Source organism: Dunckerocampus dactyliophorus, chromosome 21 (assembly GCF_027744805.1).
Source record: "Dunckerocampus dactyliophorus isolate RoL2022-P2 chromosome 21, RoL_Ddac_1.1, whole genome shotgun sequence".
Classification (NCBI taxonomy): domain Eukaryota; kingdom Metazoa; phylum Chordata; class Actinopteri; order Syngnathiformes; family Syngnathidae; genus Dunckerocampus; species Dunckerocampus dactyliophorus.
In genome coordinates, this window is record NC_072839.1 from 2005721 (window position 1) to 2021087 (window position 15367).

At 38.6% G+C, this 15367-nt stretch overlaps 1 protein-coding gene across 2 annotated transcripts in view; it reads right to left on the bottom strand.

Annotated features, from left to right (window-relative positions):
• col11a1a (collagen, type XI, alpha 1a) overlaps nucleotides 1-15367 on the bottom strand; it is a 74756-nt gene that overhangs the window by 20342 nt on the left and 39047 nt on the right. For both annotated transcript variants that reach the window (XM_054765941.1, XM_054765940.1), the window contains 24 exons: nucleotides 14245-14301; nucleotides 13507-13560; nucleotides 12679-12732; nucleotides 12181-12234; nucleotides 12056-12109; nucleotides 9767-9820; nucleotides 9447-9491; nucleotides 9253-9306; nucleotides 9120-9164; nucleotides 7486-7539; nucleotides 6992-7036; nucleotides 6825-6878; nucleotides 6510-6554; nucleotides 5358-5411; nucleotides 5227-5271; nucleotides 4338-4391; nucleotides 4150-4257; nucleotides 4019-4072; nucleotides 3399-3452; nucleotides 3218-3262; nucleotides 3080-3133; nucleotides 2944-2988; nucleotides 2141-2194; nucleotides 1944-1997 (listed from right to left, as the gene is read on the bottom strand). In XM_054765941.1, the coding sequence (XP_054621916.1) occupies nucleotides 1944-1997; nucleotides 2141-2194; nucleotides 2944-2988; nucleotides 3080-3133; nucleotides 3218-3262; nucleotides 3399-3452; nucleotides 4019-4072; nucleotides 4150-4257; nucleotides 4338-4391; nucleotides 5227-5271; nucleotides 5358-5411; nucleotides 6510-6554; nucleotides 6825-6878; nucleotides 6992-7036; nucleotides 7486-7539; nucleotides 9120-9164; nucleotides 9253-9306; nucleotides 9447-9491; nucleotides 9767-9820; nucleotides 12056-12109; nucleotides 12181-12234; nucleotides 12679-12732; nucleotides 13507-13560; nucleotides 14245-14301 (1290 nt within the window). The remainder of the gene's footprint in view (nucleotides 1-1943; nucleotides 1998-2140; nucleotides 2195-2943; nucleotides 2989-3079; nucleotides 3134-3217; nucleotides 3263-3398; nucleotides 3453-4018; nucleotides 4073-4149; nucleotides 4258-4337; nucleotides 4392-5226; nucleotides 5272-5357; nucleotides 5412-6509; nucleotides 6555-6824; nucleotides 6879-6991; nucleotides 7037-7485; nucleotides 7540-9119; nucleotides 9165-9252; nucleotides 9307-9446; nucleotides 9492-9766; nucleotides 9821-12055; nucleotides 12110-12180; nucleotides 12235-12678; nucleotides 12733-13506; nucleotides 13561-14244; nucleotides 14302-15367) is intronic.

Sequence of the window (15367 nt, forward strand, 5' to 3'; positions counted from 1 at the left end):
ATCTCAATGCTTGACAAAAAAAACGTGATCAGTGACGCATAACGACGTAAACATGGAACAGTTGTGGGCTATGTTAACAGTGTTACATGTATTATCACATATTTATAAATCAGGTGTGAACAAAATTCAATTTTTGTAGATTTTTTTACCAAAAACCCGCAATCGCGAGGATGAGGGATCATTGTACTGATAATTTCCTAATTTGTCTCTTTCAATTCAGTCTAAGGTGCAGTATAATTGCTTGTCTATGTTTTGCTAAGCTTGCATGCGGCGTGACCCCAGGATGCGAAGACAAAAACGTCTTCACTTTAAAGCAAAGTTCCAAAATATTCAACATTTTAAATACATATGTATCTTGCATATATTTAAAAAAATACCTCTTTAAAAGTCTAATTTTTCCTTTTTTTAATGTCAAAAAAATTAATTAAAAAAATAGTATTCACTGTATATTATTTGTACATGTATTATATATTAGAATTATATATGTATATAATTTGATATGTTTAATTGTATAATTTCACTTGTCCAAACTAGACGTGGACGCCTCAGATATCAAGGGTAGCAGTGGTATCGGGTCGATACTAGCGTGATAAAATCTGTTTATTTTTACAAATATGCGTTTTTTGTTGTTGCGATGTACATATTGCCACATATTACATTTACATATTTATCGTTACATCGTTTCCACACAAAAGGTCACATCTTGGAGTAAGTTCTTGGAGTAAAGCTTGATTTGAATGCAAACCAGTTGTAATTTTATTGGATTTTGTTTAGCCATTTTGCATTCGATTGTGTGATTGTGTTGATATTGTTACATTGTCTGATATTGTTGGATGTATATATTTTTAAATTGCTCCCCAAACAACTTTAATTGTTTTCTTTGCCTCAAATGTTTGTCTGTTTTAATGCAATTAGAATCAGATAATCAACAAATTGAAAGCAAAATCGTCAAGTAAAAAGCCTTAGTATCGGTACCAAAATTTGCAGTATCGCCCATCTCTAGTCCCCACCCCTTCCCAATGTATTTAAACCGCCTCCTTTCCACCCAGCGTTGCCAAACGTACAATAATTATCATCTTTGTACAGTAATTTCACTCTTTGTAGGATCTTTCTATTTAAAAAATCTGATGGTTTAGGGTAATTTAATTCGTCTTGCTTGCCTTTTCATAGCCAGGTGAGGGCGCTGTTCTGCCGGTGGCAGCTTTTTTCACAACAGTGTTTTAGTTTATTTAATGGTAAAACTGTATTATAAGCTAAACTACACACGGTGTGTGGTAATGTTCAAATGTCCTCAAAATCCGATCACTTTAAGCTTCTGGCAACAGTTTCCACCCGTCAGGCTGCCATTTTGGGCTGCAGGCTTTAAGCCTAGTGTGGCTGGGTGTTTAGCTCTCTATCATTGTGATATAATACGCCTATCGATGTATTATTTAGCAGGAACAAAAATCGATGACTGACGTGACTGAGATAAACGCACTTCATTTTTATTTGCGCTTCCTGCAATGCAGCGTGTGCTGACAGAGATACAGGCACACATGAGCATGTTTATTGCTGATATCGATCCACGTATTGGATGTCTGCGGGGCGTGCCCTTTGGCCATAAATCTACGTCCATAAACGGCGTAAGGAAGGGTGATTGGTCTTTCGGGTAGCAGTAGGGAAAGGGACACGGGTGATGTGCAAGCTTTTTGGAAGAATCTGTCAAACGATGGAGCACTGATGCGTATCAAGCGTGGAATAAAATCTGCGGCCATAACTTAAATGCCTTCCAGTCCGTGAACTCGATTCAAGAAACGATCAACTTGAATTGACACAGGGGCGCAGGGATACAAACGTCAGACATTTTTGTTTGTTTGGAGGTTTAGGGACCCCCATGAATCAGCAATGTAAACGCTAACGTGCATGTTGTGGCCCAATAACACTGTACGTTTTTAGGTACTCACTGTCTCACCACGCTGGCCAGGGTGTCCGGGAAGTCCGTCCTTTCCAGGCGGTCCCTATTATGAGGAAAAAACATTCAATATTCATGATTTATTATCAGTATCAGTAGTTTTGCAAGCATATGGTACTGCGACTTTAGCTAATATTGTAAGCAATGAAATAATCAATATGTTGGCTTTAAGTGCATATCAATACTTACAGGTGGCCCCTTTGGTCCAGGGAAGCCCACTGGCCCCTGAGGTCCTTGAGGACCCTGTCATAAATACATATGCCAGTCAGAACCGGACCCAATGCAAAACAAACACAACGAAAGCATTTCCTTTCAGGATTATGCGCATAAATATCGATTATTATAGCATCCCCTGACAAAAAAGAACATGTGCATCAGGGGCGCCTTTATTGCAGTCACTTTAAGTTTTATTGGTGTCATAAAAATGTGTTTGTCATTGTTCCCTTTAATGACTCAAATATAGGAAGTAAGTTCAAGGAAATTAAAGCGAACTAATGGAATATTCTAGAGATGCACGATATCTTTTTTCTTTTTTTTTTTCAAACCAATACTTTTCTGCTTCTCAAGGCCGATACGGTACTGATAACTCAAACTTAAAAATGAAACAGAAAATCAAAAATGAATAATTTAGTTTATTTTTGTTTTTATTTTAAATCTTCATGCAGGAAAAGTGAAAGTCAGGATATTTATTTTTAATGATGATTTTAATCATTTTTAGTTTTGTTTACATAGAAAAAGTGAAAAGTGATTTTTGTCAGTTGTGGAGGAAATGTTTTTTCCACCTAGGTTTCTTGTACGTATTTAGTTGTCGGGTGAGTTTAAAACATGAGCAATAAGTAAGAAAAAACACAGGTTCAGCTGGCACTTTGCCTCGGGGCCAAACTATAAAATAGTGATGATGACCCTGCCTATCATGAATAAATGTGAATATAAGGAGCGTACTGCCAAACCGAGCCTGATGGCCTCGTGTTTAATCAGACTCATGGACTTACTCTCTCACCAGGCGGGCCCGGAGGGCCGTCGTTGCCTGCCGTACCCTGCGACACACAACACACACGAGTCATTTTTAATCTTTTTTTCACATTTACACTTTCTCTATTATGGTGATGAGCGTAACAATGAACGTACCTTGGGGCCTGGCTTTCCAGTTGGCCCTCTTGCTCCTCGAGCCCCACGAGGACCCTAAAGAAGAAAAACATAGAATCAAACTAAATGCTAAGACTTTTGTGCATAAATCATGTGAATGACGCGTTGATTACTACGCACCGTTGGCCCTCTTTGCCCTCTTGGACCAGCTTTGCCTGCAACACCCTATGACAGCACCAACAAGAAAAGCAAAGAATCCATTGGCACACAATACCTTTCATTATCCAGCATTGTTTGTCTTATAGTACAGCTTATAATAATTACATGGAATAAGTATCAGTATTTTTTGTGCATTTCTCACCCTGGCACCTTTCTCTCCATTGGCACCTGGGAAGCCGGGGAAACCGCTCGAGCCCTGTCAAAAAGAAAAGTGAAATATTGTAATTGTAATTAGCTGTTCATTTTTTCTTCAATATTAAATGTCTAAAATTGTGCATTTGAAATGATAGTTAAACAAAACTCTTATTTTTTTGTTTTGGGGGTTTAGGGACCCCCAAAAGAGGGTAGCAACCTGGAAGTTATGTATAGTGTTTGTTTTGTGATTTCTGACTTTCTGTCTGTGAACGTGACATGTGCTGGCATGTGGCTCACATGTGATGAAATTAGTGAAACTTTATTTTTTAGTATGACCAATGCGTGAATCCTAGCAAATCCACAACAGGCAACCAGATCTTGAATGGATATACTAGAGTATATGACACACATCAATATATTTTCTACATGACAGAGGGTGTGTTTGACAAAAGGGTTGGCACCAAAAAAAAAAAAACAAGATGATGTGACTTTACATATGACACCAAATTTCATAACTAGGGAATGAAAAATCATCTTCCAAGTTACATTGGCAATATTAAAAAAAGCAAATCACATTTTTCAATCATATTTTAGACAAGCCATTCGGGGCCAATGATGCTAACTTACCTTGGGTCCTTGTCTTCCTGGATATCCTGGCAACCCTGGAACTCCCAGTTTACCCTGAATCACATTCAAGTCATCCTTTAGCCAAGTGGGAGAATCATGCTATTTTCCAGACAAATATCGATGAAAAGAACCTTTTCTCCAGCAGGACCGAGGGGACCTGACTCTCCGTTGGGGCCGGCTCTGCCCTTAGGACCCTCGGGACCATCTTCTCCACGGGGTCCCAGCATGCCAACCTCACCCTAATGCCCAGTTCGACCCAGAAAAAGTTAATATCACGAGGAAGTGTGAAGGAAACACGGAGGCGTGACGTTTTCCTCACCCGGTCTCCTTTGATGCCCATGTCACCTTTGAAACCCGGGAAACCATCTTCACCCTACAACAATGCTTTTGGTTAGTTTACTTCCATCAGCTGAGGATGGAATGCTGCCATCTTCTGGCCACATTGTGAACCAGCACGTGTATCCCAACCCAATGCAAATGCCTGGTGATGAGCTCCACGTGCACAGAACAAATCCGACCTAAAGTTTTGCATTTCTAATAGTAAATTAATCTTGTAGAAAAAGATTTTAGTCCCCGTCTGCTTGTGTCACCTGTCCTCTTTCATTCTGTTTGCTGGATGCTGCAGCACATCCTTCCTGCCTCACACACTTGAGGTAAAGCCCATCCTTTATTCATGACAACCCCGCCCCCCAAGGCTTTGGATTTTTGCTTTAATAATTCAGAAAGACAACACTCATGCATATCTGTTACTATGGAGACAACAGCATCACAGTCTGATCGTCGATTTCACACGACGCGCTGGCGGCATCGATCCCCATCCAACGCCTCCGATATTTCAAAGACGGACGTGTTGAAATTCTCACACACGCTCACACAAAACAGGAAAAAGGCAAACACTTCAAACGCCTGGAGAGGAAGCGAATTGTTCTTTGAAAGCAAGAGAAGCCTGAAGCGTGACAGCTTCGGCTGGAGGAGGTCGTGGAGTGACCTCTTCCTGGCGAGTGTGCAGCTGCAGAGAATTGCCAAGAACAGGTGGCACCTAAAACATCCTTTTGGTGTTAACGGTATCAGAAGAGGACATTTTCAGCATCATATCCCGCCGCTAAGATCACCGATGGATGTTTTTTTTTTTTAAACGATGTTCCATGAATCACGCAGAATGAGGTTGACTGAAACATAGAAACGTAAGTGGCTGACGTATCACTTACTTTCTCTCCCTTTGAACCCTTCAGCCCCCGGACACCATCAGCACCCTGTTGGACGCAAAGTGCGTTCATAGCCATGATGAGAATCAAAAAACACAAAGTAGGAGGCTAACTCAATTCCTGAGGCAACTTACCTTGACACCACGAGGGCCGGGATAACCGATGGGACCCTGCGGACCCACTGGACCCTGGGGGGGGGACATTGAAAGTGCATGGGAACTTGAGTGGAAGCTTGAGTGTATTTACACGAGGATGTGTTTGCTTTTGTCATTCATTAGTCACTGCTAGAATTCACAGCGACACAACATGAAAATTGACCAGCGTCCTATAAAAGAAAGTATTTTACCCAACTAAGGATAAAATAAAATAATAAAAAAAAAAAAAATCTGAATTTACATGAGGATGTTTGTTTTTTTAATCATTTATGAAAAATAATTTTTATAACTCATTTTAATGTGACAGAACATTTAGCAATGTCCTATGTTGGACGATACTCTATCCAGCTATGAAAATAAAAAAAACATTTAATATTTTTATCAAATTATATTTAATAATATATTTTGTTAATAAAAAAATTAAAAAAAAGAATTTAAATAATTAAAAAAAATTATTTAATTTTGTATTTAATTTAGATAAAAAAATATATATTTGTTTTTATCTAAATTAAATACAAAATTAAATAAATATCTAAGCTTACATTAGGATCATTTTTTTAGTTTTTTTTTTTTTTTTTATTTACAACAAAACAAATTTTAAAGTGACAGGACACAAAATTCAAGTGCCCTCTATTGGACAATATTCTATCCAAACTATGAAAAAAATAAAAATAATAACATTTAACAAAGCTTTATCTGTACTTAAATGAGGACGTTTGTTTGTTGTTGTTTTGTTTAAATCATTTAAAAAGTGGACTCCTATAACTGACTTTCAAGTGACAGAGCATGGAAATGACATTCTATTCAGCTATGAAAATAATATTAATCATAATAATAAATAACAAAATAAATGTTTTACTGAGGCGTTACTGTACTTACATGAGGATGTTTTTTTTTTTATCAGTTTTGAAAAATGTGAACAGAAAAGTGACAGAATATAAAAATATATGAAATAAAATGTGAATAAAATAAATCAATAAAATATACATACATTTTTAATACAATGCAAAATGGGTTCGGTAAAAAAGATATATAATTTCACGGCAACTAAAAATGTATATACCGGTCTATGTATGCATGTTTTTAACAACCTCAACTTATTTTGGTATTCAGAGACAAAGAAGTTCCTACTTGGCCTCCTTTCTCTCCAGCTGGACCCTCCTTGCCAGGATGACCCTGTGAAAAGACAAACGGCTTTAAAGACACCAACGACGCAAGATGGTACTGAGCGGTCCGATGGGCAAACATGGTCACATGAAGACGTGATATGACGCCTCTTCATCCTGATTTTAACGGTCGCTTCTCTGCATCAATTTCAATCACAAAGCGACATTGCGGATGCTGCGTGCATGTCGAAGGCTCATGCGCACGTATGCGTGTATACTCCTAGGTACATGTCTGCATTCTGTTGCTGGGAGTCATGAAGCGCCATGTTTATGTACGTACAGGGGGTCCATCAGCTCCGGGTAATCCAGGTAAACCTGACCTGCCCTGAGGTCCCTGCAGAGGAAAGAAACCCCAAGACGAGGTCAAGGATTCAGCAAATTATTCAGCACACTGATGATACTGTGTTGGATGACAATGTACTGTACATCCATCAAACCAGTACGTACTTTTTCACCAGGCGGTCCGATGGGGCCTTGGGGACCGGGGAGACCCTGGCACGTTACAACACACAAATAGAAATGAGTCTTGGTTGCTATGACAACACACACACAATATACTATGGCGTACGTGTTAAGCGTTGAGCTGGTGGAAGAATGTTAAGCTTGAGCGTGTGCTGAATAAGCATATTGTGCATACACAGTATCGACTGCAAGCGTTTGTAATCATGTTTTATCCAAATTGTGGGATGCGTTTGTGTTTGTGTGCTGCATGTCATTCCAGACACTCCAGCTTGCTCCAACAGGTGTGGCACCCCTGCAGGAATTCCTCCAACATGAATAGGATGCTTTCAAACGCGTCCCCCACAAAACGCCCCCCTCCGTCCTGCGCCTTTCCCAAGATATCCAAGATAACCCTCCTGTGTGTCTTCAGTGCAATTAGCCCGGAATATTTGACGTGTACAGCATTTTGACGTGAATTGATGATGATTGAATGAGTTCACCTGAGTCCCTGAGATCCCCTGTTGACCTGGTGGTCCGGGTTCTCCTTGCGGACCCTAAGAGAAGTGAGGAATACAAACAGTCAAACCTCAGAAGTGTCACTAGGACTGTGCGTGTTAGTTAGCATGTGGCTTCAGGATAAATCCACGCAAGATGCTCACAGAAAAGATGAATATCAGGAAGATATTTGCTGGGGTAGCCCATCAACCTAAACAATCCCGATACGGCGCTATCTTCGTTTTCATTATTAATTAGTTTTTTCCAGTAGGAAATTTTGTAAATCCAATTTGTCTGGTACAGGCACTCACAACTAGTAACAAAAAATGTTTTAAAAATAAAAATCAAACTTTTTAGACTTTTTACAGAAATATTTTAAATTATTTACACAAATAAAAATCTTTTAAAACATTTTTAGACATATTACATTATTTATTTCAGAAATATACAAAGAGAATAATTAGAGTTTTAGAAATGAGAGTAGTAGAAAATGTGAAATAATTCTAAATGACATCATATAACACAACACAATATAGTTATCATAATTATATCAGAAAAAATTAAAAATAATAAATATATTATTAAAATACATAGAATGATATATAATACTAATAATAAATAATTTTAATAAAACAATTCTAAAGAATAATTTAGAAATTGTATCTTTATATATTACATATATTATAATGAAAATATATAATAACACAATTTATACAAAATATGCATACTTAAATAAATTAATATATTATTAATATTAATTTTTATATAATATATAATATTGCATATTAAATTGTTATCAATAATGACATAATAACTAACATTTTATTATATTACATATCGACATATATATATATGGTATAATCATAACTTTATAAAAATGCGTATTCATGATATGTAATAAATAAATATTATATATCATTTTATGATATTACATAATTAAAAAAAATAAATAATACATTTTAAAATAATAATTAAAAAAATGTATCCATAACTGCATCCCGCCTCTCCCTGTAGTCAGCTGGGATAGGCTCCAGCATACCCCTGCCACCCTAGTAGGGACAAGCGGCACGGAAGATGGACGGATGGGTGGATGGATGGGTGGATGGGTGGGTGGATGGATGGATGGGTGGATGGGTGGGTGGATGGATGGATGGGTGGGTGGATGGTGATTTACTGCGTCATAAAAGAACATAATTTATAAAAGCCATCCTTCCAATGGATGTCAACATCTGGTGGACTGAAGAGTTGTGCTTGTGCACGAGAGAGTGTATTTCTTCATGATGAGCGTGCTTATCTGTGCTGGAAATGTCTTCCTGTCATGAACAAATTCCACAGGCTGCATGAGGAGTGTGTTTTGATGTCATCCGTGCCTTGTAGGAGGAGCTGGCCGCCCTTACATCACGCTTTAGTGGAATAATTGCGGCCAGTGTCATAACAAATGGTGTCCAACACCTCCATCACGTGGCAGAGACGTGAGCAGGCGGCTTTTTGCTCCTTGGAGGCACAGACATGACCTCTGACTTCGCAGCTGTGAATCCTGCAGGAATGTGACCAGCCCGGCCGTGCAAAGTCCTGCATCATCCTTTTCCAGCCGCGAGGGAACATATTCACATACAGCAGAGAGGAAGTCGTGCCTTACCATGTTTCCTTTCGGACCTGGAGGCCCGTCGACGCCGGCCACACCCTGCGGAGGACGAAGAAGAAAGGTTGACCACATAGCAATTACAGGAAGTGATGGATTAACGGCTGGCGAGGGAGCCGGTGGTACGTACAGGCGATCCGGGAGGTCCTGGGGAGCCGCGGGGTCCCAGTAAACCTCTTGGGCCCTGCAGGGAAATGACACACATGCACTTGTTATCCATAGTAGCAATGCACCCCCTAGTGGCTAAATAGAAGAATACAGTTGGTGCACCCGTTCATTCTGTATGAATAAACTAATAACAAAATGCATTAGTCCAATCCTTACACTCTCGCCAGCCAACCCTCTGGGCCCGATCTCCCCATCCTCGCCCTGTGGGGAGAAAAACCTTCATTGTTTCCTCGAGAGTCACATGGAACATATGTGACCTGTTGAAAATAACAGGCCTGGAAGTGGGGGGGTTATTTATTGGCAGGGTCGTTGGTTTCATCGGGAGGAAATTGAAACACAATACCGTCCCCCAGCCTACCTCCCTCCCTCCCTCACCTACCTCGTCCATCGTCACCTGCTCACGTGACTCATGTGTCACCGCCTGGCCCGCGCTCGTCTATATAAGTTGTTTAGGATGCATACTACAAAGTACTTACTCTCTGTCCATCCTCTCCGGTGGACCCTGGGGGTCCCATTGGCCCTGGCTCGCCCTGACGGAGAGAAGCAGACACAAACAAATCAGCAATATCCTTTCATCCACGTATCGCATCGCAACTAAGATCTTATCCTGCCTTATAAACAAAACATCTCCATTTTATCAACAATATCTTCCTTTTCTTTGGGACACCAAATACATTCTGTATTTTTTTATACTTCCGCCTCTCGTCAAAGTCAGCCGGGATAGGCTCCAGCACACCACCGCGAACCTCGTGAGGATAAACGCTATAGAAAATGGATGGGTGGATTAAAAAAAAAATAAAAAGTGTAATAAATTTTTTTATTATTTAATAATATATATATATATATATATATATATATATATGTATTAATTGTATTGCACATATAAATAAAATATATAAATATATTAAAAAAACATAATATATAGTTATACATAATTAAAAACAATATATAATTAAAAATATATAATTAATATTTATAAAAATGTAGTAGTTCAAATGAAGCTTTTACATTCTGTAGATTCACTACAAATACATAATAAATAATAATAATTCATTAATTAAGAAATTAATTCTTAATAAAATGTGAACAATAATAAAAAATTTAAAAAATCTATAATGACAAACTTCCTGAGCTTTCAATTGGTCTCTTATTCTGAAATGAAGTCCGGAAATCAAACAACTTTTGTTAATATTGTGTATAAATGATTAAAAACAAAAATTATATCAAATATTGTATGAATATGAATTTGTAAATATTTAACAACAATATATAACATCTTTAAAAATAATGATATAATAAATATGATTGAAACTGTCAATCCGCAGGACAGTAAAGGTGAGTTCCTGTCTGGTGCTTTTATTTTGTGTGGTGTACTTCCTGCCGGGTGTAGTATGGAGCCGCATCACCTCAATGGATCTCTGCATGGCTGTTGGCAATTGCAATTAGTGGGGTTCTTAAGCCCAGCACGGTCCCATCGATGGCGCTGGTTCATTGCCTCTGTGCTGCCACCTAAACTTCCTTCCGCCCAAGAGCTTCCCGTTGTGTTTTTTCCCACAGAACCTTTTCCTCTGTCGCTTTTTGTTGCCTGTACCCTGCACTACCGTGAGTTCCTGCACCGGATTGTGCTAAATAAGAGGGCTTTTACTTGCACTCTGCGTCTGTCTCTGCGTACCGTGACAGAAATATTCCAATAGATTGACACGCACCTGTACGGCAGACCCCCGCATTGGTGGAAAAAAGGTAAACACAAGGAACTGATATGCCCATAAAAATGTCTGTTTTTGACACACCTCCTCCCCTTCCAAACCCTCCTGCTAGCGTTACGTTCCCCTCCGATTTCGGATCAACATTTTCATTTACAATAAAGTTTTCTTTTCTCTTCAATTGCCACAGTTCGATCCAGGTTTAAAGCTCGAGATAATGAAGGTACTCCCCCCACTAATGAATGATAACGGTACACGGCACACAGCTGTGGTGCGTTCAAAGACCGCCAAACTAAGTGCTGGATGAAAAAAGCGCTTTCAGTGAAGCATAAAGACATGAACATTGATAAATTGGTATTTATTGGTATTTACAACCAGGTATTTATAAATGATCAACTTATGGTTAATGAGATGTGCTTCCTGCAGAAAAAAATGCCTATTTTTGGAGGAAAGAAACACATTTTTGACCAAAAGCATGCAAATTGCGGGTGAATGCTGATCCACGACGGTATACCTGTGCTATTTTATTTTGTTAATTGTGACTGCATGGCATCGTGTGTAAAAACGTGAGTTTAACGCGTCATCCCGAGCATTAGTCAAAAGTTTGGAGACACTTTACCATGTTATTGGATGGGAAGGTGTCCCCAGACTTTTGACTGTTAGTGTATATAGTTGATGTAGTAATAACTGGTTGAGTGCAGGAATTCTTTCCAAGCACTCAGCAGCCGGTTTCATCAAAAGAAATGATGAGGCGCAATAATAATGTTGATGGGCTCATGCAGGTGCATTTATCAAATGACTATTTTGACCACCCCTTCCCGCCTCCCCCCAGGTGTTCACTCATCACACTGGGATTGCAGGATGGTCTGAACTGATTGGCATGATTGCCACATGATGACAACCATGTTTAATTACTATCTAAAAGGAACACAGGAATCTTAAAAAGTCGCTTATTGGAGGAGTTCGAAGTGTTGAAAAGTCGGGTCTTCTGAATACGGAAAAAGTCTGCAAAGAGGAAGAAAGGATGAATTCTGTTATGAACTGTAATGCAGTTGTACTCACTCTGTGTCCTTTTTCACCGGGCAGACCGGGGAGTCCATCAAAGCCTCGGTCACCCTAGAAACACCCCAATCCTGAGCTGCATCATATTTTTGCAAAAACTATTTCTGACTTGCTGCCGGCGGTACCTTGCTGCCCGGCTCTCCTGGCATCCCGCGTGCACCATCGGCTCCGGAACGGCCCTAGAAACAGGAAGGAATGCCAAGGATGTTATTTCTACAACACAAATCTATTGATGAGGCTGAAATGCAACGGAGACATTTTTTCGCTATCGAAAATCAACTGATGCCTCCAGTTTGACTTGTCGGTGACTTGCTCATAATTGCTTTGTGTTTATTAGCAACCAATTAGGTCAAGACGTTGACTGCACGTCGACGCTAATCGGGCCCTCGCATCCCTGCTCGATAACGGACTTATTTTGGCATTTTCAGACGGATTAACAAAGCGGCCATTGATCGGCGGGTTGGACGCCACGCAGGCTTTTAAGCGCGTATCAAGCGATTGTTTGTTGGGTTGCTGAGTAATCCTCTCAGAGTGCAAACTACACACACACACACACACACACACACACACACACACACGCTCCGAGCGTGAGAGCGGGCTGGGGGGTCACTGAGTTTACTCACCCTTTTTCCAGGTTTTCCAGTTTGTCCCGGAGGCCCTTGAACGCCACGCGGACCCTGTAGAGCACATGAGGAACATTCAGTAACCAATAATAACCTGGCATGTGCCTCTTTTATGTATTGATTTATTTATTACAATAAAACAAAATAACATGAAATAACCTGGGATGTGCCTCTTTATTTATTTATTGAAACTAAATGAAATGAAATAAAATCATCTCAAATTATTTATTTGAATAGAAATTAAATAAAATTAAATAACCTGGGATCTGCCTCTTATTTGTTTTATTTAAATGAAAAAATCAAAATAATCGGGGATGTGCCTCTTATTTATTTATTTATTGAAATAAAAATGAAATGAAATGAAATCATCAATAATAACCTGGGACGTGACTTTTATTTATTTATTTATCAAATAAAATTAAATGAAATTAAATTACCAATTATAATCTGAGATATGCCTCTTTTTATTTATTTATTTATTTAAACAGCAACAAAATAAAATTAAATGAACTAAAATAAAATACAATACAGTGAAATAACATGGGATGTGCCTCTTATTTATTTATTTAAATTAAAAAAAATTAATAAAAATAAAATAACCTGGGTTGTGCCTCATTTTATTTACTGACGTAAAATGAAACAAAATCACCAATAATAACCTGGGACGTGCCGACTATTTATTTATTTATTGAAATAAAATGAAAAGAAATGAAATCACCAATAATAGCCTGGGATGTGCTGCTTTTATTTATTTATTTAAATGAAAATAAAACGAAATAAAATCTATTTATTTATTTATTTCTATAGTTTTTTGTGTGTTTGTTTCACCTGAGGACCATGGTCTCCACTTTCACCCTTTAGTCCGGTAGACCCAGGTAGACCCTTGAAAAGGAGAGAAAACAAATCAAGTCAACAACTTGTCTCTAAAATTGTCACCAACCAAGGCAGGGTTTGTTTAAATATCACCAGCAGGGGGCGATGATTCGCTACAATGGAACGTATGGAGTACCTGAGAGGTGTGCGGAGACCCCGAACACTGCAGCCAAGCCCTGTCTGTCTCCATACACGCTTAAAACTACATTGCTTTCATCAGCATACATCTTTATGCCATAAGAACACATTTCACAGGTCGAACAAAGTGCACACGTGATGCATGTCTGATTTAAGATGATAATACTTGGACTGAAGCCAGTGAAAGGCAAATGGAAGTGTCTTGAAAAGTCTTTGTGCCTCTTTGAAGGCGATAATGACTGGATCGTGTATCAACAAGCCCGAGAGAGAGAGAGAGAGAGAGGACCAGGAAGTGGAGGGGGGGGGCAGACAGAAGTACATTTCCTAGGCAGCTGGTGGCACCGAGATAGTAACACAAAGTCTGCATGCAAGCGCTGATGCCACAACAAATCCAAACCTGACACGTACCGCACTTCTTTATTTGTCATTTTCAACCAAGTGGAATAAAAATATGTCCAGTATGTTGCTATTCGAATGAAGCTGACCGCCGCACGGATTACCACGTGCCGTAAGGTGTGCAAATCAAAGCTAACACCCGAAATACAAGTTACTCACCACCGGCCCGGATCTTCCAGTCAAGCCCATTGGCCCCGGAGGTCCTCTCATCGCCAGCTGCCGAGCAGACCAGACGTCATGTTAGGATTTGTACACACAGTACACAGTACACAGTACACAGTACACAGTACACATTACACATTACACAGGACACAGTACACAGTACACATTACACAGCATACATTACACAGTACACAGTACACATTACAGCACTGGATACACATTTTGGACAGATTTCGGCGCACATTTCTGCCGGTAGGAGATTTTTTTGGTGATTTTTTTTTCCAAATTGTAGTTATTAATATATCTTTAATAATGTTTGTCATACCGTGTATTATGCTTGACTTTCGTCGTACAGCAAACCTCATTTTTTTGTCATCAATTACTTCCAAAAGGTGCGACGTAAACCAAAAGCTTGCAAAAATCGTGACACTTTCAGGAAATAATACTTAATAAATAATTAATAATAATGTATATAAAATTAATATGATCTTGCAATTATTGAATTAATTATTGTAATATTAAATTAGTAACAAATCAATTCAAAACTATATAATAAATATTTAAAATATTTCAAAAATTATTTTAATTAAATTATTTAATAATTTGAATATTGTAAATCCAAATAATCCATTCCAGACACACCAAATATTAATTAAAAAAAAACATTTTATCAAGAATAATTATAATTTTACATTTTATAATGTTAAAATCTTATTTATAAACATATACATATTATAAATAAATATAGCAACTAATTATACAATTCAATCATCTGATAAATAATACCAATTAAATATTTTCAATGAAAGACTTCCCACACAACAAGATTGAATTCGATATTGTTCCTCACCTTCTTTACCAAAGTGCTGGCACAAGAAACTTTGGCCCCATGGCGGGTTATTTGGTTCATTTAGTTATTTACTTTTTGCTTTGTTTGGGTGTTCCATTCCGTGGAACAGGACAAAGTGACAAAAACAGAGGTTTGACTGTTTTTAACGTTTTCTTCAGTGACTGGTTGGCAGCAGACCACAGGGTCCTACTGCTTGCCATTTTGGCTCAACGTTCCGTGCCGAATAAACGGCTGACAACTTGCCATCCTGGAACGTCAGCGTACACATTG